Source organism: Calidris pugnax, unplaced genomic scaffold, assembly GCF_001431845.1.
Source record: "Calidris pugnax isolate Ruff unplaced genomic scaffold, ASM143184v1 scaffold38, whole genome shotgun sequence".
Classification (NCBI taxonomy): domain Eukaryota; kingdom Metazoa; phylum Chordata; class Aves; order Charadriiformes; family Scolopacidae; genus Calidris; species Calidris pugnax.
This window is the reverse complement of record NW_015090995.1, coordinates 1763476-1781580: the sequence shown is the minus strand read 5'-3', so window position 1 is coordinate 1781580 and position 18105 is coordinate 1763476. Positions and strand designations below refer to the sequence as shown.

Sequence of the window (18105 nt, the reverse complement as noted above, 5' to 3'; positions counted from 1 at the left end):
CCCCCCCCCCCCCCCCTCCAGGAGCTCCGGCCACTTTGATGGTTCTCTGGTTTTTCTCAGCTGGCGCGTTTGGGCCTCGCGGGGAGCCGAGGGAGGCTTGACAAATCCTCCCCTTCGCAGCCCCCGCAATGACACCCGTTAATCATCCCTTTGAGCAGCGCGCAGTGACACCAGCGCCGCGTGGAGCCAGGAAGCGTGCCTGGAGACAGAGGACCGCGCCGGCCCCGCCGGCCAGCAGCCCCACGGCGCGCCGAACAATGAGACCTTTATGAGCAACAGCAGCCCCCGGCCGGTGCCAGCGCAGCCTCTTGGAAGCCAGCTCAGCCTAATTGGCACCATCCTGACAATGCTGCTCGTCCCAGAGGGCTCCTTGACAGAAGAAAGGCGGGAGGAGAAGAAAGGCTTGTCTGGGGGAATATTATGGCCCGGAGAAATCCTTAGGGGGCTGTTAAGGGAACCTTTGGGAGAGAGCGTCCCTGGACGATGAGGGGCCTCCAGCTGCTGGGTATTCTCCGTAGGAGAGGGATGATCTAAGCCCTGCGGAGAGGAGCTGTGTCAGAGCCAAGTCCCAGCCCAAGACAGTGCAAGTTCACAAGGCAGACGTTTCCCCTCGCACAGTGTTAGGATCAAAAGCTGGGACCTGCATCCTCCTGGAAAACCAAGCCTCAGGGCTGAGGTGTGAAGGCGAGTTGTCAAAGGGTGGCATTCACCCCGCAGGATGTCTAAAGTTCAGAGCCCACTCCTCTAGAGGGCAGAAGGAGCTTCTGCCACCATCATGGTGTCCAGCAAAGGACCAGTGAAGGCTTCCCAAGCCTTGGCCCCTCCATGCCCACCACCACCCCTGGAGAGGTGATTTTGGAGTGACTGCTTCTACCAGACGAGGATGGATGCTTGGATGAGTAACCTGGGAGTAGGAGCTTCTGCCGTGCTGCTGGCAGAGATGAGGGTGCAGCCTAAAGCCGTATCTGACTGAGAGACAGTTGGCGTGTCTCCAGTTTCTGCTGGTCCAGGGCTCACCCAGGAGGTGAAGGGTGCCAGGACGGAGGAGGACTTGGGGCTCGGGGAGACAATGCATTTTTATGGGATGCTGGTGTTGGTGGTACAAGGCGGAAAGCAGCATCCTTCATCCCTTGACTCCCTCATCATCCCCCTCTTGTTTGCCTCTTGCCTTTGCCACAGAGATGAGCAGCCTGATGGCTTCTTGTGCCAAGCACCGTTGGCACGAATATCCTGTAGGGTGTATCCACGGGGTCAGCTGAGTTGCATTCCATCCTCTCCCTTCAAAACCTCGCCTGGAGAGACATCCCTGAGTTTACAGAGATGATCATAAATGAATCAGCAGGCAGACGGGCGGCCACAGGACTGAAACCCTCGGTGCCACACGCATCTCCATACTCTCTGTTTGAGTTGTGGGCTGAGCCACAGCTTCGGGCTCACACCGAGCACCCTGCAGCTTCCTTCCCGCTGCTGGCAGCGCGGGCTTTATTGCATGGATGAGTTCAGAGAGCAACAGGCAGGTCCTGATCAAACATTAACAGTAGGAAGAACTTGCTCTGTTTTCCCAGCACCAGGAGGGGAAAAAAACAACCGGAATGAAACCCTGAGCCTCCGGGCACTGGTGCCAGAGGTGGTCTCACGGGGCTGGCTCTGCTGGTGGGAACACTGTGCTGGTCACACTGGTCCCAGCCCAGTGGCTGCATCTCCCCAAGCCGTGACACTGCTGAGGACACAAGGCACCAGGAGATTTATTTTCCTTTTCTAACCTCTGAGTGCAAGTGAGCATGAAGCCTTGAGCCTGACCAGACCATAGGTGCTGCAGGGTTCAGTGACCAAAGCCAATGCCCATGACGCAGGTCAATGAACGACTAAGATACGAAAAAGCCAATAAATAACAAAAAAATAATAATCTGGTGTAAGAGAGGCAGAAGGGAAAAGCCTGAGCAGCTGTTTGGTACCGGGCTGTTCAGAGGAGAGCACAGCTGACAAAGCCTGAGCACAATCAGTGCTCAGCAGCATGATTTAACCATTCCTGAGCAAGCTTCCTTTGGGGACAGCCACTGAAAAATAAAAATGCAAAAGAAGATGACACTTGGCAAGCTTTATCTCAACAGATTTCCTGCTTCCTCATCTTAGTCACCACCCAAATCAGTGCTTTAAACTACTGATTCACAACAGTTCACCCTGAGGAGACGTCACTGCCAGGCCCGTTCCTACCCCTTGCTGACGTCCCCAGCAAGGCTGTCCCTGGCCACAGCCTCTCCAGCGTGGGCTTTCTCAAGGAAGGACCAACCATAGCCACAGCGTGGTCTGAGCCAAGAGTTTGGGCTCTCTGCCAGAGCAGGAGATAGAAGGCACTGCAGGGAAAGGCCATGGAGCTGGGGAGGTGATGCCTGCCCCTGCCCTGCTCATTTTGTGGCTGCGATGCTGGGCAATCCCTTGCCCATGGCAAGCACATCCCCCTGGGATGGTGCCTGCAGACTGGCCTGGGATGCTGTGGAGAGTCCTGCAAATCACCCACGTGTCTGTCTGCCAGCAGAAAGGGGCAGGAGGTGGCCACGGGGCCATGCATCGGGGGGCACGTGCTGCCCTTGGCCCTTTGCCGCAGGGATGGGAGCTCTGCCCTGACTCCCAACCCCATGGCTGTGCCCAGCTTTGAACCCATCCTTCTGCCCCACGGGCAGAAACCGGACCCTCTGAGAGTTGGTGGCCACCCCCAGCCTGGGGTGGCCCCACAACTGGCCAAGGCTGCGGGCCCTGGGGATTTATGGGGGCATTGGAAAGGCACCAATGAAATGAATGAGTGGGGCAGCATCGAGGGCAGACTCTGCCCCAGAGCTGATGTCCTGCTTACTGGGAGGATGGGACCAGGGGTTGGAGGACCATGGTGGAGCGGGCAGGAGCTTCAGAGAGCAGATTTCGGAGGGGAGCAAGCGGCCACCGAGGGACGTGGGGTGAGCCTGGGACTGGTTGCTGCTGGAGCACGGGAAAAACAGGGCTTTTCTTCTCGCCTAAGCTCTCAGAAATTGCAAAACAAGGGGAAATTATGCAAAACATCCTGCAGAAGGACCCTTGTCCCTAATCGCCACGTGGGTTTTTTGCAGCCAAAGCCCCGGCACAAGGGGAGCGTGACCTAATTTCTTTTCGATCTTTCTCTTCGGCTTCAAGAGCAGCCAAAGCACGATCTGCCGGCGCTGCCTGGGCGCCGGTGCCTCCTCCCTGGGGATGCCAGTGGGGTCAGGCGCTTCCCTCGCTGCCCACCACGTCCCCCTGCTCTGAGGTGAACCCCTTTCTCAGTAGGGTGGGAGGTGAGGGTTTCCTTCTGCCCTCGGGTGGGTTGTCTCTGTCCCTCCACCTCCCCAGGGAAGGGTAGGAGCGTTGGGCTAAGCTATGGCAGCCCGAGGGGAGCTTTGCCCTGTGAGGAGACGGAGATTTGGGCGATGGAGGGGAAGATGAAGGAGAGGAGGTGGCCACACTGAGAAGGATGAAGGGCCTTGGTGATGGAGGAAGGCAGTGGCATGTTAGGGAGGAGAACGCATGAAGGAACTTGGGGATGGTGGATGGATGGGAAGAACTGGCTGACCCCCACCTCGCATCCAGCCAGCCCTGGGGGTCCCACCTCCATCCCTTGGGGGACCAAAGCTGCTCCCCACAACCTCCCCCCCCAGAGCCCAGCTGGGTTTGCAAAGCCGTGGCATGGCCATGGCAGGGCCACCCTGGCTGCTGCCCTCCACCAGCTCACCTGTGGTCCTGGGCTGGGGTGGCTCTCAGGAACGGGGCACCCCTGGGGAGCCCCTGTCCTCCATGGGGCTGGGGGCCATGCTGGTGGGGCTGCGGGCTACCTTTCACCGTGCTGTGCCGTCTGTGCCCGCTCTCCCAAGGCTGGGAGCAAAGTGCCCGGGAGAGGCAGGGCTGGAGGCGGGCAGAGGCGGGGGCAGGAGCCCGTAGTGTCCCTGCCTGTAGCGTCCCTGTGTCCCTGCCTGCCCCAGGAGCTGCCTGTGGGGCTCAGCCCCAGCTGCCTTCCCATCCTGTCCATCACCCTCAGAGGCTTTGGGCCACCCGCAGCCCCCACAGCAGCCCCAAAGACAAGGAACGTCTGGGCTTCACCCGTGGGTCACAGCCCTTTCCCCATGGGGGCCAAGCACCCTTGGCCATGGGGACCACCGTCCCTCCTTCATCAGGACCACGGCCCCTCACTTATGGGGACCACGGTGTCCCTCTTCCCCAGGGGCCATAACCCCTCATCCGTGGGCATAGCAGCCCCCTGCCCATGGGGACCACAGCCCCTCGCCCACCCCAGGGCAGCCCCCTTGCCCCACTGGGACCATGGGGGTCCCGTCAGTGCCCGCACCCCAGGGTGCTGCCCTGCTGGCCCCCCAGCTCTGCTGGGGCACTCCTGGGGACAAAGGTGGCCACTGCCACCTTGAGGCCAGCCTGGGCATAATGTCCCCAAAATTGGGGCCACCTTGGGTGTCACGGGAGCTAGGGCCCTGCTGAGTCCCACGTTTTGGGGGGACCGTGTCCCCCACCCCCCCCTGCAGAGCTGTGCCTGGTCCAGGGGATTTAACCCTTTTGCGAGCATCCAGGTGGGCGAAGGGTGGGTGCTGTGCAAACATGTCACTGTCACGGTGAAGGGGGCACGCTGGGGGGGCCAACGGGTGCACCTTGGGATGTGGGGGACCGTGGATGAGAGCAGGGGGCAGCAAGGGGATGTTTGGCTACAGAGGGAGAGCACAGGGGACTGCGGGTGTGCAGGGCTGAGGGGGCAGAGATGGCATTTTCGGGGGCGGGGGGGGGCGGAACAAGCACCCACCAAGGGTTGGGGGTTTGTGGGGGTCCTGCTCGTCTCAGCACACCCCCTCCTTGCCCCGGTACAGAACCAGGTGTTGCACACACACAATCCCCGCATTGTCCCTGAGACTTTATTCTGGCTGGAGACAGCAAGGGGCACCTCGTAAGGAGATGGTGCTGCAGCCTCAGGAGCTGTAGGAGAAGTCCTCTAGGAAGTCCATCCGACCAGGGCTGAGCCCAGGGAGGAAGGAGCAGCTGCCGAGGCCGAAGGCACGAGGGTCTGTGGGGCTGGGCACAGACACCGCTGTGCCCTTGCAGGCTGCAAGTCGGCTGCCTGAAGAGGCTGAGCCTTGTGGTCCAAAGCACCCAGTGGTCCTCACTTCCCAAGTGGCCTGAACGTCTCCTGTGTCCCCCATCCCTCCTTGCTGGTGGGGCTCGGCATGGTCCTTTCATTGCTTTGGGGAGGGAGGACCTTTCCAGGCAGCGAGACCTGGAAAGTGTCCATCCCAATGGCCACAGGAACTTCCTGAGGCTTTCCAACTGCTTGCTGGTGAGGTCAGACGAGTTGGGAGCGTGGTCAAGCGGTCCAGCCCTGCGTGAGTTCCTCAGTAGCTCTGTCTGCCCCAGGAGCTCCACAGAGGAGAGCACACGTGGGTGCTGGAGCAGGGATAGGTGCTCTAGGTGCTGGGTCCAAGGTCAGGTCTCTGTGGCAGGCTCACCGTGGTGTCCTCACCAAGTTTGCCATAGATGAGCTGGGGAGGGGTTGGGCTGAGCACCCCAGCCTCCAGCAGGTCCCGCTCTGTGACATGTCTATGCACAGGGCAAGGGGAGCCACCAAGAGGGAGCAGGGAGCCCGCATGACCCCAGGGCATCCATGGAGATGTAGGGTCTTGGTATCCTCCTGCCCCACCACATTTCCCCCCACGCACCCGAGGCTCACCTCTCCTCACCCCCGGGGTGTGGAGCTCTGCCAGGAACCCCAGGGCTACAGGAGCTGGCCCGCGTGGTGCCTCCCTTTCCGAGCTCCAGTGCCTGGGGGTACCTGAAGAACTCCAGGTGGTTCCAGCCGTGCTCCTGCAGCCTTTCCTTGTCCTGCTGCAAGCCAAGGTGGCCTGGGCACCTGCCAACGCCATGGGACCACTCGTCCCTGTCACAGGGCCACTGGGGAAAGAAGAACAAGGACATACACCGGCAGCGTCACATCAGGACCATGAAGTTCTCCATCTTCACCCCACATGAACCGCACGTGTTATTGCTCCTCCACTTCCCACCGTATCCCACTGCCTGTGCTGTGGTGGCTTCACCAGGCAGAGCACTGCCGTGGGGATGGGACCTCACCTCTGTTGGTGACCCCACAGCCCAAAGCAGGTCCCCTCACTCCTTGAGCTCCCCAAATCCCTCAGCTGAGCTCCAGCACCCCACGGAAGTACCTCTCCAGGGTGGCCGTGATGGTGAGTATCAAACGTGCCCCTTGGCACCTCCCGGTAGGGCCATGGGGGTGGCTCCAGGGTGCTGTGGGTCTGGCACAGCAGGGTCTTCTGGTTGTCCCCTCTGTGCTCAGAGGATGCCCAGTCCAGCTGGCTCAGGCAGGTGGCCATCTGCAGCGCCGTCAGTGAGCAGTCACCCAGCCCCGGTGTGTCCCTTGCCAGGATGGCTGATTTGGGTCTCTTCTGCTGGCCCACACCGGGGGGGCTGCGTGTTTGCCCATGGGATGTCCCCCCTGGCACACAGCGACGCCGGCCACCCCACCGCTCTTCCTCTGAGGGCGAAGGGACCCGTGCCCCAAGGGGGCTCCGGCACTGCTGGCCCCCAGATGGGCTCTCTGCCTGCTTGTCATGGGCTTCACCAGCACAGGGGGCTGGGACCCACGTGTTGGGGACCCCCTCGAAGATGAAGTAGGCTGGGTTGGTGTAGCTGGAGGCCGGCTCCGGAAGGCTGCGGGGTCGGGTCCTGCAAAGCACGGGGGGGTGAGGGCTCAGCATCACCCCACGGCCGGGGCTCATGGTGGGGCAGAGCCCAGCTGGGGTACCTGAGGGGCTGCAGGGGTGGCTTGGGGCATGTTGGGGTATCGGCCACCGGCTCGGTGTCCTCCTCCTCGAAGCTGATCCACTCTGCAAAGGCACTGAGGTCAGGTGTCTCCCCACGGGGCACAGGCCACACCGTGCCCGAGCGTGGCCCCACGTCCCAGGCGATGGGAGAGGGGCTGTCCTGGCCACGGTACCATAGAGCCTCTCGCGGGTGCTGCGCCTGTCCTTGGGGACCCGGACCTTCATCCAGCCACGCATGGAGCCCGTCTCCTCACCACGGTGGAAGAGGAAGGTCTCAAACTGCTGGGCCATGCTGCCGATCATCGACCTCATGGCGATGCAGCACTCACCTGCGGGCATGGCACACACTGGTGTTACCCCCTCCCTGGGCAGCTCAGGGGGCAGGTGAGCCCTTTGTGGGTGGCAGGGTCCCTTCTGCCAAGATCCAGCTGCAAAACCTTACACCCAGCAGGCTGTTACCTGTGCCCTGCTGGAGCTATGCTTGGCACCCCCCCTCATGCCACCATGGTGGCCCCCAGGGCCACCATCCCACACGCACCGTAGGACTCGCAGCTCTCCACACCCTTGATGCTGAGGAGCAGGTGCTGGTCCCCCAGGTACTCCAGGTCCGGCAGGATGGGGTTCAGCTGCACATGGAAAGAGGGGTGCTCGGGAGTTGGGGGGCATGCTGCAGGGCAGGGTGGCACAGGGGTGGCTCTGGAGGGTGACGGTGACAGCCTCTGGCACCCCTTGGAGCTGAGGGTAGAGAGCCAGCGGGAGGGATGGGGAAGAAGAATAAGCCAGTGGGAAGGATGGGGAAGAAGAATAAGCCGGTGGGAGGGATGAGGAAGAGGAAGAAGGATGCTTGAGGGATGAGGAAGAGGAAGAAGGATGCTCGAGGGCTGAGGGGAGGTCAGTGGCTGCCCCCCTTGCCCAGTGCCTACCACAGGTAGCTGCTTTGCCGACCAGCCCAACCTGAGGAAGCCAGGGACGTCGCAGCTCTGGGAGGTGTTCTCCCCGCTCCGCTGGGCTTCTGCCAGGGGAGAGGAGGGGAGCACAGCTCTAGCCAGGGCTTGGGGTGGCTTGGGGCATGAGCTGGGGCTAGCTCACCCCCGTGGCACCCCCAGCCAGCACCCAGGGGCCACCTCACCCTCCAGGCAGTAGGAGTGAAACTCGATGTAGCACTTGCTGCGGCTGGCGGTTTTGACGATCACCTCGATGCTCTCCCACTCGATGCAGGCCAGGGGCTCGGGGTCAGATCCGGGGGCTGCAGGCAAGTACTGGCCAGGTTGGCATGTGCCAGCCAAGCAGCCGTACCCAGGGCTTACCCCAAACCAGGCGGGGAGGTGACAAACTCCAGCTCCTTACCCTTCTTGGGCACAAACTGCGATGTTACTCCCACCTCGAAGGTGGCAAAGACGGGAGAGTGGTCACTGGTTACGATGTCGTCGGTGCAGCCTGGAGGGAAGGAGGGAGGGGGCAACTGGGTGACAGACCCCAAGCCCTGGGGACCTGGGCAGCACTGGCCACCCCGGGCTCCCCCCAGTCCCAGGGTCTCACTCACCGTAGGAGTTACAGACCACATGGGTCTCTGGGTGTGACTTCCACAGGATGCGGTCACACCATGAGGGGACGTTGATCCTCACCTAAAAAATGCAGAAAGCGTCTGCCTTCAGTAACCCCTCAAGTCTGACTCCTCCCAGCCCAGAAAAGCACCCCAGCAGCCCAAAAAGTGAGCTCCCTCCTGGCCAGACCCACTTTTGAGGGGGAGGAACGAGCTGGGAGATGCATGAGGGCTGACCACCGCAAAGCAGCACCCCCCCAGCACCGTCTGAGCCTGGGGTCCCCATACCCCGGTGATGTCCTACAGCTCAGCAGAAGACTCCGGGAACTCACCCCCGTGGGCTTGAACTTCTGCCACATGTAGCTGTCCCGGGAGCCCCGCTCGTACCGGTACGTGGGTGGGAAGGAGATGTCACCCTCACCTGGGAACCAAGACATGGAGATGGCATAATGGCCAGCATCCCTGCCTGTCCCTATAGCTGCAACCAGCTGGAGAGAATCCCTGTGGGTCATCATGGTCCCGGTCCAGGGGACTCACTGGTGGCTGGCACCCCCAGCCAGCCCTGCAGGGACAGGCTGTGGCTGTCCCTGTGCTTGCACACTCTCAGGACACAGAGCCCAGGGGTTTCACATGGTGCACATCAAGGTCTCCCAGGATTTCGGCATCCCAGGACAGGGCACCACCGCATTCCCGACGTGGCACAGGGAGAGGGCTGCAGGTGTCCCCCCTCTTTGGCAGGGGAGCCATTCCCTCTGCTCCGCCACTCACTGAATCGCAGGAACACCTTGTTCTTCTCCCGCTCCAGGTTGAGCTGATCGACGGCCAGGAGGGTTTCAAACTCCTTCTTGGTTATGTGGGTAAGGATGTCCTGCGCCGGGGGAGGAAGGTACGGTGAGCCCTGGCTCTTCTCACCTCTGCGGCTGCCACCACCAGCGTGTCACCATCCCCAGCCGTGGTGCCTGTGGAGTCCCACCTGCACGTCCATGTCCAGGCGGTAGTTGAGGTCCCCAAACCAGAAGAGGTGGGTGAAGCGCAGGGTGAGGTCAAAGGCACTGAGCCGCTTGTCACCCAGAACCAGGGAGCGCAGGATGTCACTGTAGTTCTGGTTACGCCTGCGGAGGGGACAGCAGCACCACATGAACCTCCCTGGGGACACCTCAGCTCCATTCTGCCCCTGCCAGATGGGGACAGAGACAACCCCACAGCCCCTGGGGCTCCTCCAGCCCCCTGAGACACCCACCTGCCCAGGAGCAGACCCACCCACCCAAACCCCTCCATCACCTGTGGGTCTTCTCGCTGCCAGAGGCCAGGTGGCAGTTGATGAAGCCAAAGGACGTCCCATTGAAGAGGAAGGAGACGCCCACAGCTCCCTTGTTCCCTGCAGGGATGTGCTGGGTACTGAGCTCTGGGAGGTCCTGGGATGGCTCCCAGGCTGCCCCCTCGTTCTGGGGCATCCCCTCCACCCTGACCCCATCCCTACCCAGTGTGTTGGCGATCCCGGTTTTCACGCTGGAGGTGTGGACATGGCTGATGCGCCGTTCGTGCTCGGGCTTCACCAGCACCACGATCTTGATGCTCCAGAGGCATTGCAGGGCGACCTGTGGGAGGTGGGCATGGGGTGAGCCTGCCTGCTCCCCCACTAATTGCCCCACAGCTGAGCACGGTGGAGACGGAGAAGCAGCAAGGTGAGCCAACCCATCCCTGAAAGGTGGCTCCTGGGGAGGACACTCCCTGAATGGGGTCCACCAGGCACAGGAGGTTCCCTGGGCGCGTTTGGGGGTAAGAACCCTGGGGTGATGGCTACTGGCAACCAGGTCCTTGAGACTGGTGCGGAATGGCTTTACTTTGCCTACAACTGGGTACCCCCAGGCAGAGCTGGAGGGGTCCAGGCTGCACCCCGCCTTTACCACGCGGTAGTCGATGGCCATCAGGGTCTTCAGAGATGCACGGAGGAACTCGACCCACTCGCGGTCGCCCAGGGAGTTCTCCTGGGTGCCAATAACGTAGATGTCGTGGGGGATGCAGGCGGTGGTCTCGTCCTGCGTGCGCCCCAAGCCCCTTGATGTCAACCAGGAGGCGAGGGAGCGGGGTGGTGGGGTGCTGCCTGTGGGCAGGGGACAGCAGGTCACTGAGGGGACAACACAGGGCTGAATTCCAAGCTCCTCAAGCCCCTCTCCACCCTCAGACCCTGCGTGTCCCCCAGGAGCTGCTGATGATGGGAAGTATCATGGTCCACCCACGCGCATCCCAGACTGGTGCTGGGATTTACTGCTACCACCCAAAACCCTCCCAGTGCTCCAGCTTCTCCGTTTCCCTGGCTGCCACCAAGCGGGTGGATCCTGATGGGTCAGACAAACCCAAAAGTGACCAGGTCAGGGTTTTCTCCAGCCTCCTGCTCCCACTGAGGACCAGCTTGGACCTCAGCTTTCCTGGGGCAGTTCCTTCAACTCCCAAAATCTACCTGGGCTCACAATGAGCTGTGACAGCCTCCCAGGACAACGTGACCTTACGCTGGCCCCTTACCCATGTTCCACGTCCCGACGTACACCGAGATGAGGTCGGGCTCATCCAGCTTGGAGTGCTGGACCTTCATCAGCTGCAGCAGCTGGCAAAAGGCCTCCCGCTTCTGCAGGATGATAGATAGAGGTGTCTTAGGGCCCCCAAAGGCGAGCTGGGACCCACAGCACCCCAGAAGGTGCCGGTGGCAGCAGGATCAGGGGGGCACCACCCCCAGGTGTAGGTGGTGGTTTGCAGGGCTGGTCTGTGAACCTGAAGACTATCCATTTGTTGCATCCCTACATAATGGCTCTGTATCCCCCCAGGACCTCCAGCGAGCCCAGCCAGTGCCTCTTACCCGTGCGTTGGGGAAGACAAAGTCCCTGCTGAGGCTCCTCTGGGACTCCCGGTCGTACACCAGCCTCACCTTGTTCTGCACGCTCTGGTATTTGATCAGCTGCAGGACTGAACTCCGGGCATGAGGGGGGCAATAGCGGTACCCACCTCCCACCGCGGGGGCCAGCAGGCAGCGTGGGATGTGTGCAACTTGGTCTGCAGCCCATCACCCTGGCATCAGGCCTGTGCCAGGGAATCCCACGGCCCTGCAGGTAGCCCAGGGATTGGGGGGGGGGGGGGGGGGAGGTGTCAGCAGCCCCTTACTTTTGTCCTGTGGGATGGTCTCCTCTGGTGACCCGCTGCCCCTCTTGGTGATGGCCACCGTACCCGACTCTACGTCCACCGTCAGGGCTGCCTTCTGCAACTTGCCCACCTTCACCTGCAGACGGGGATGTGGTTGGTTGCCAGGTTGCCCCCGGGATTGCCCTGCCTGAACGGTGACAGCGGGGTCCCGCCGTGCCCCCTGCCCTCACCTCGAAGCTCTGCACGGCCAGGGGCTTGGCAGTCGGCGGGGGGGATGCCACCATGCTGGGCAGCACCAGGTTGTGCCTCGACACCGTCTCCTGCAGTGACTTCAGCACCTGCCAGAGAGATGGGCACTGCTCTGGGGGGAACTGGGCTAACTGGGAGCCCTGGGCACCCTGCGCCAGCCTGTTCTGCCCTGGGGGGCATCCTGGGGCTGTGCCACCCTCCACAGCTTGTTTTGCTGGAGGGTTTAATTTAGGTGAGGGGTTTGCTGGAGCAGAGTGAGGTTCCCTAGCCCAAGGTGCCAGCTGGGCTTCTTCAGCCTGGCATCATGGGGAAGACAGGGGGTGTGGGGTAGGCACCTTCTTCTCCAACGAAGAGAGGAGGTGGTTGACAGTAGATATCTTGTTGAGGAGCAGCTCAAGGTCCGGGTCGCTGGTCAGGAGGCCCTGAGGGGAAGGGTGGATATTTTTGGAGCAGTGTGGTGGCACTGGACCAGTGGATTCCTCCCAGCACGTCCAGGCTGCACCCCAAGATGTGGGGGTCTCCCCCAGCCGCATCCTGGAATAGGCACAGAAATGAGTCCCTGCTTGTCCCCAGGCCACAGGGAGCCAGGTTCCCCTCGCACCAGCTGTAGGAACCTCAGCCCACACAGCACCCAGGGACCACCAGCAGCACCATGGGGCATGCAACACCTTTGGGAGGTCAACAGGCACCAAAACCACCTTGACCACCTCCTCCTCAAGCCAACTGCCCCCATCCACACGCCACAGGGTGCCTGCAGGCAACTGGGGGCCGTGGTGGCCCAAGAGGGGCTCACCTGCTCCCTGGCCGGGCTGCGAGGGGACGAGGGGGGGTCGAACACCCTGGCCAGTGTCTCCAGACCCGCCAACGTGAAGTCGATCTCACTGCAGAGGAGAGGAGTGGGTGAGACCCAGCGCGGGCATCTCCCGAGCCTCGGTGGTGATGCTGGGCCACCACAAAGTGGCTGGGGATGAGGTAGGTGGCCCCGGGGCAGGGGGGTGGTGGTGTCCCCCACCCGGGGGGACCACTCGCCTGTGCAGCGCCCGGCAGGCGGTGACGAGCGCGGTGCTGAGATGGCGCAGCTGCGGGTGCCCGTGGCGCAGAGCCTCCAGGTCCAGCTGCAGGTGGTGGTTCAGGTACTCGGCCATGAAGCCCATGAAGTCGCTGGCCGGGCTGTAAGGGTGGGTGGGCATCTTTGGAAAGATCCCCCCCCCTCCTCCAGGTGTGCCACCATCTCCAGGGAGGGGTGGCCGTGCCCACCCCATGGCCTCCATCACCCTGGGGTGGTGGTCAGGGGTGCCGTTACCTGCTGTGGACCTGCTCCTGCAGCCTCTGGTGCAGCTGCTGCGAGATGTGGGTCCGGCCAGCGATGGGGGCACTGACCCACGTGCCTGACCCGGCTCCCCCAGCCAGGACGGTGCTCGCCGTGTGCCCACCGCCTCGGCCATCCTCCCCGTCTGCGGGCAGAGGACAGGCAGCTCAGTGGGACCCCCTCAACACCCCCCTCCCTGGCACAATCACCCCCCTCCCCGTCTCACCCGAGTCCTCGTCGGCCGCCTGCCTTGCCCGGTGCACGGGGTAGAGCAGGGGGGTCACCAGCCCGTTGTTGGGCTGCTGGTAGGCACCGATCAGGTCGGGGAGGGTGCGGAAGCACTTGGCCTGGATGCCCTGGATGGTCTGGGGAGGCAGAGAGGGGGGAGAACCGTCACATTCCCCCCCGCATTCCACTGGCTCCACACACTGGGGCATCCCCCCCCCACCAGGCTGCGGACTAGCCTGCCGTGTCAAGCGGGTCTGTCCCCCCAAAATGTGGCCATGGAGAGCTTTAAGTGCCAGCTGGATGCTGAGCTCCTGGCAGGACAGCAGAGGGAGGAGAGGAGTGTGGAGAGGTGACAAATTCAGTGACATCTGCCTCCAGCAGCAGATGGGGCTGCACCCTCGGGATGGTCTTTTTAGGGTGTCAGAAGGAGCTGGGGTACCAGGAGAAACATGAAGTGACACCAAAGAGGGGAAGCAATGCCAAGCCAGTGGTCAGGACAGACATCACAGGGACAGATGCTGTGGGGATTGGGGCCACCTGGCCAGGCTAGGGCAGGGCATGGTGGCAGGAAGGGGACAAGCATAGAATCCTAGAATGGTTTGGGTTGGAAAGGACCTTAAAGATCATCTAGTTCCAACCCCCCTGCCATGGGCAGGGACACCTCCCACTCGAGCAGGTTGCTCCAAAGCCTTAAGCATTTTGCTGGCTCGCCCCAGGTGGGCTGGTGGCAGCCGTGGGGGTTGGCAGGGAGGTGGCCTTCGGCCCCGTGCTGAAGGGGTGGCTGCAAAGCTCTCGCATCCTGTCAGCGCTGCGCGTTGCCGGCAGCTCGTGCGAAAAGCAAACCGCACTGCTCGCTCAGCGCCGGCGTGCCGGGGAGGGCAGGCACCTGCATCCTGTCTGCACCCCAGTTCATAGCCAGTGCCCCCCCACCCCCCCCCAGCCCCGGCATGGCGGCGTTAGCCAGGGCAGGGAGTGCACTCAGGTGGCACTCAGCCTCTGGGCACCCACCTGGACGGAGAGCAGCCCCTCGTCATCGGGGAGGATGCGGTAGGTGTGGACGTGCCGCTGGAACCTGGGGGGGAGAGCAGATGAGGGTCCCCCATCGCACCCCACACACACACACATAACACCGTGGGTGCGTGGCAGCGTTGGGAGGGTGCCTGGTACCCAGCCCTGGTGCAAAACACCCTGTGCCCTCCACAGAGAGAGGAAATGAGCTCTCCTTTCTGGAAATCAAAGCATCACCCTCAGCTCTGGGTCCAGACCCCTTTGCAGGGGAGGATGCACAGCATCCCCCAGCCTCCAAACAGCATCCTGCCTGCAGCAGCCATGGCACAGCCACGGCACGGCCATGGCACGCCAGGGGCTCAGCCACTTCTCCATCATCACTTGCCTGTCACCTACAGCCCCATGGCTCTGCGTAGCAGCGAGGGCTTTTGGCCAGCTGGAGCCGGGCGCTGCGCTCCCCGTGACTGCGACTACTCCTTCCAAGGCCACCACAGCATCCCTGCCCGTGCCACCACCCCGTCTGGCACCAGCCTGGCAATCCGACTCACTGCTGGGATGCTGGCAGAGCCGGGGTGGGGGCGGAAGGGGGGGGTTGCTACCGGCTGAACCCCTGGCGTGCCTCGAAACCCACTCCCCCCTCGCCATCAGCACCATGTGTTTGCAATTTCTCCCGCCCCACTGAGCTTGGGGAAAGGGGGTGGCATCCTGCCAAAGCCGCCGAGACGCCGCCCCGCGCGGTCCCCGCTGCAGACGTGTCGCTGGGCTGCGGGCAGGGTGCAGGCAGGGTGCAGGCAGGGTGCAGGCAGCCCCCAAGCAGCAGTGCTCTCAGGATGGGGGGGAGGGGGGGGACTGCGAGCCCAGTCCCAGGCAGGGAGATGGGGAGGTTTGGAGGGGGATGCAGCCTCCCCCCCCGCCATCTCCTCCCCTCCCCAAAGTCCCAGCATCCGAAATGTTACCAGCGGGCATCGCGGTCCGGATGCGGCCGCCCTGAGGGTTGGAGGGAGAGGGGGATGTTTGTTTTCGCAGAGGGAGGGCGATGCGAGTCAGCCTCTCCCGCTCCCACGCACGGGGCCGGGATGGCGGGCAGCCCAAAATGACTCGGCATGCCCTGGATTTCGGGTTCTCCCTTCAGCAACCCCGCTGCTGGGCAGGGTTAGCCTGGGCTGCCTGCTCCCAAGGGCACGGTGACCCGGGCATCACTGGAAAACCCCTATGCTAGAGAGCTGGCACTCCTGCTCACCCCACCAGCACCCCTGCAGAAGGTTTTTTCTGCAAGATTTTGGCAGCGCCAGCCTGAGGGGCAGCACCAGGATTGCTGTGCCCGGAGTTGGGAGAGGGACAGAGGGATCCTGGCAAGGGACAAGAGAGAGAAGGTGCGAGCAGAAGCTGGGCAGGTGACTCACAGGAGGCAGAGGGCATATGCCCCGGAGACCGACTCGCTGTCCCGCACTAGGAAGCAGCCATCCCTCCCGGCCTTGGCCAGCAGCTCCTCTGCCACCACCCGGCTGATGTCCCGGTGGTACCAACTTGCTGCCGCCATCCTCCAGAGCAGGGGGACACCGGCAGCGCTGTGTCCCCGTCCCAGCCCCACATCGGGGCTCAGCCGCGGATGCTGGCCATCGGCTGGCCCACGGGGTCGGCTGGGGAAGGTGAAGGTGGGGGTGGCGTGGGGGGACCAGCCCCTCGGTACCAAAGCGAGCTGGTGGCTGGAGGTCCCAGAGGGTGATGTGCAGCCACCCGGGTGATGCTCATGGGGATGGGGTGCCCTGCAGCCAGGCAGCGTGGCAGGAGCAGGATCCGGGGGGCAGCTGGGGGAGGCTGGGGGTCCGGATGCTCCTCATCGCAGGGTGGTTCCAGCCTGTGGGGTGCACGGGGGCAGAGAGGGGGAGATCAGAGATCAGACTTTTCCCGCGGGGGGGGGAACTCACCCCATGTTCCCGCCCCAGCCCCCGGGGCCACCATCCTGCCCCGGTGCACAGGGAGGACAGACAGGCCATGCTGGCATCCTGGTGGGCCAGGAGGGCTCAGAGCTCGTTGGACACACTCACCGTCCCTTGCAGATGCGCCGTGGGGCTCTCGCAGGGTGCTTGGGGGGCAGCAAGTCGAGCTCTCGGGGCGTAGCCAAGCGGGAGCGGAGCTGCGATGCTGCACCAGCCGCTCTGGGCTTCCTTCTGTGGGGGAAGCTGGCAGCTCTGCTGGGCACACGCTGCCCGTTGGGGTGGCAGCGTGGGCTCAGAGAGCACCCAACCTGTTGGCCCCACTCCCCAGCCCCACAGCCCGGGCCCACCCTCCCAGTGCCCCGTGCCGCTCGCTCGGCACCACAGCGGCCGCTGCGCTCTTCCTCCTTCTCTATGTTCTGCTCGCCCCACGCCAGGACCAGCCTCCTCGCTGCTCCTCCTCCTGCTCCAGCCCCGCTCGAGGGGGAAGCCTTGCAGCCATGCGGGGCTGAGCGTGGCAGGGCACAGGCAGCAGCAGCCCTGGAGCTGGGGGCTCTGCCACCACCCCGCTCCCCACTGCCCATCTTCCCCAGGGGCGAGGGGCAATGGAGAGGGGGGAGAGCCCCCATCCCTCGGACAGAACCCCCGGAGATGGGATGGCCAGAAGCGGGGGAGAGCAGCAAGCCCCTGAAATGTGTTTGGGGTGGGGGGCAGCATGTGGGCCTGCCCGCTCCTGGAGACCTCGCTGCCCACGCTGGGGCTGCGAGCTCTGCTGTTTGCTGCTGGCCACACGGAGATGATGGAAATGCTGCGGGCATCAGGCAGCCAAGTGAGATGAACACCCATTCCTGTCACTCCAACTGTGGGTGCCCTGGCTCCGAGGAGAAGGGAAGAGGGGTTCAGGGGATCCCGGGAAGGGGTTCAGGAAGGCAGGAGGCTTTTCCCAGCAGGATGGGAATATATGGGAATAATATGGGAATAACTGGGGTTATTCAGCTTGGAGAAGAGGAGGCTGAGGGGAGACCTTATTGCTCTCTACAACTACCTGAAAGGAGGGTGTAGAGAGGTGGGGTCGGTCTCTTTTCTCAAGTCACAGGCGACAGGACAAGAGGAAATGGCCTCAAGTTGCGCCAGGGGAAGTTCAGGCTGGATATTAGGAAATATTTTTTCACTGAAAGGGCTATCAGCCATTGGAATGGGCTGCCCAGGGAGGTGGTTGAGGCACCATCCCTGGAGGTGTTCAAAGGACGGGTTGATGTAGTGCTGGGAGGTATGGTTTAGAGATGATGCTCCTTGTTTGTTGTGTGGGTGTCTATTTTTGTCAGTTAGGTTGACGGTTGGACAAGATGATCTTTAAGGTCCCTTCCAACCTAGAAGATTCTGTGATTCTGTGATGGGGCTGCAAACAACAGCAGGGCTCCTGCAGCACCCCAGGAGCAGACCCAGAGGTTTTGCTCCTCGTGGCAAGCAGCGAGCGGGCTGTGCACGTGCCAGCGGTGGCCTGGGCAAGTGGGTGGCTTGAGCTGTGCTAGGGTGATTAGCATCAATTAATTAAAGATGAGCAGGAGCCACCATCTGCTGCCAGAGTGTCTGGGAGCACCAGGGCTGCTGCTGCGGGAGAAGATGGGACAGCAGGTTCCTGCCAGAGGAGGATGAGGATGGAGCGCAATGCCAAGTCACACTCCCGGCTGTCTGCCACCCTTGGCATCACGAGCTGACCCCTGCAGCCATAAACCCAATGCAAAGGGATCAACCCCATCACTGTCTGCCCAAGCGTGGATGTGCCAAAAGCCCCTGCTGGGGCTTCCTCCTGGGCTCCTGGCCTCGAGAGGAACCTGTGGCCAAGGCCACCGAGAAGCT

The 18105-nt window shown here is 62.7% G+C and overlaps 2 protein-coding genes across 2 annotated transcripts in view; both read right to left on the bottom strand.

Moving 5' to 3' along the window:
• P2RY4 (pyrimidinergic receptor P2Y, G-protein coupled, 4) overlaps positions 1–3869 on the bottom strand; it is a 6023-nt gene extending 2154 nt beyond the window's left edge. The window contains exon 1 of the mRNA XM_014954982.1: positions 3740–3869. The gene's annotated coding sequence lies outside the window, so the exon portion shown is untranslated. The remainder of the gene's footprint in view (positions 1–3739) is intronic.
• Positions 3870–4923: 1054 nt separating this feature from the next.
• On the bottom strand, positions 4924–16595 carry INPPL1 (inositol polyphosphate phosphatase like 1). Its single transcript, XM_014954947.1, has 28 exons — positions 16357–16595; positions 15712–16166; positions 14309–14372; positions 13299–13437; positions 13067–13217; positions 12793–12933; positions 12557–12644; positions 12099–12185; positions 11745–11852; positions 11536–11650; positions 11234–11340; positions 10903–11005; positions 10287–10483; positions 9860–9977; positions 9661–9757; positions 9353–9491; positions 9148–9247; positions 8712–8800; positions 8380–8461; positions 8184–8273; positions 7966–8082; positions 7760–7848; positions 7375–7462; positions 7010–7165; positions 6818–6899; positions 6219–6738; positions 5729–5949; positions 4924–5540 (listed from the first exon to the last, which is right to left on the bottom strand). The coding sequence occupies exons 2-28, from the start codon at positions 15846–15848 to the stop codon at positions 5504–5506; spliced, it is 3462 nt and encodes a 1153-aa protein (XP_014810433.1). The 5' UTR covers positions 15849–16166; positions 16357–16595; the 3' UTR covers positions 4924–5503.
• Positions 16596–18105: the final 1510 nt, after the last annotated feature.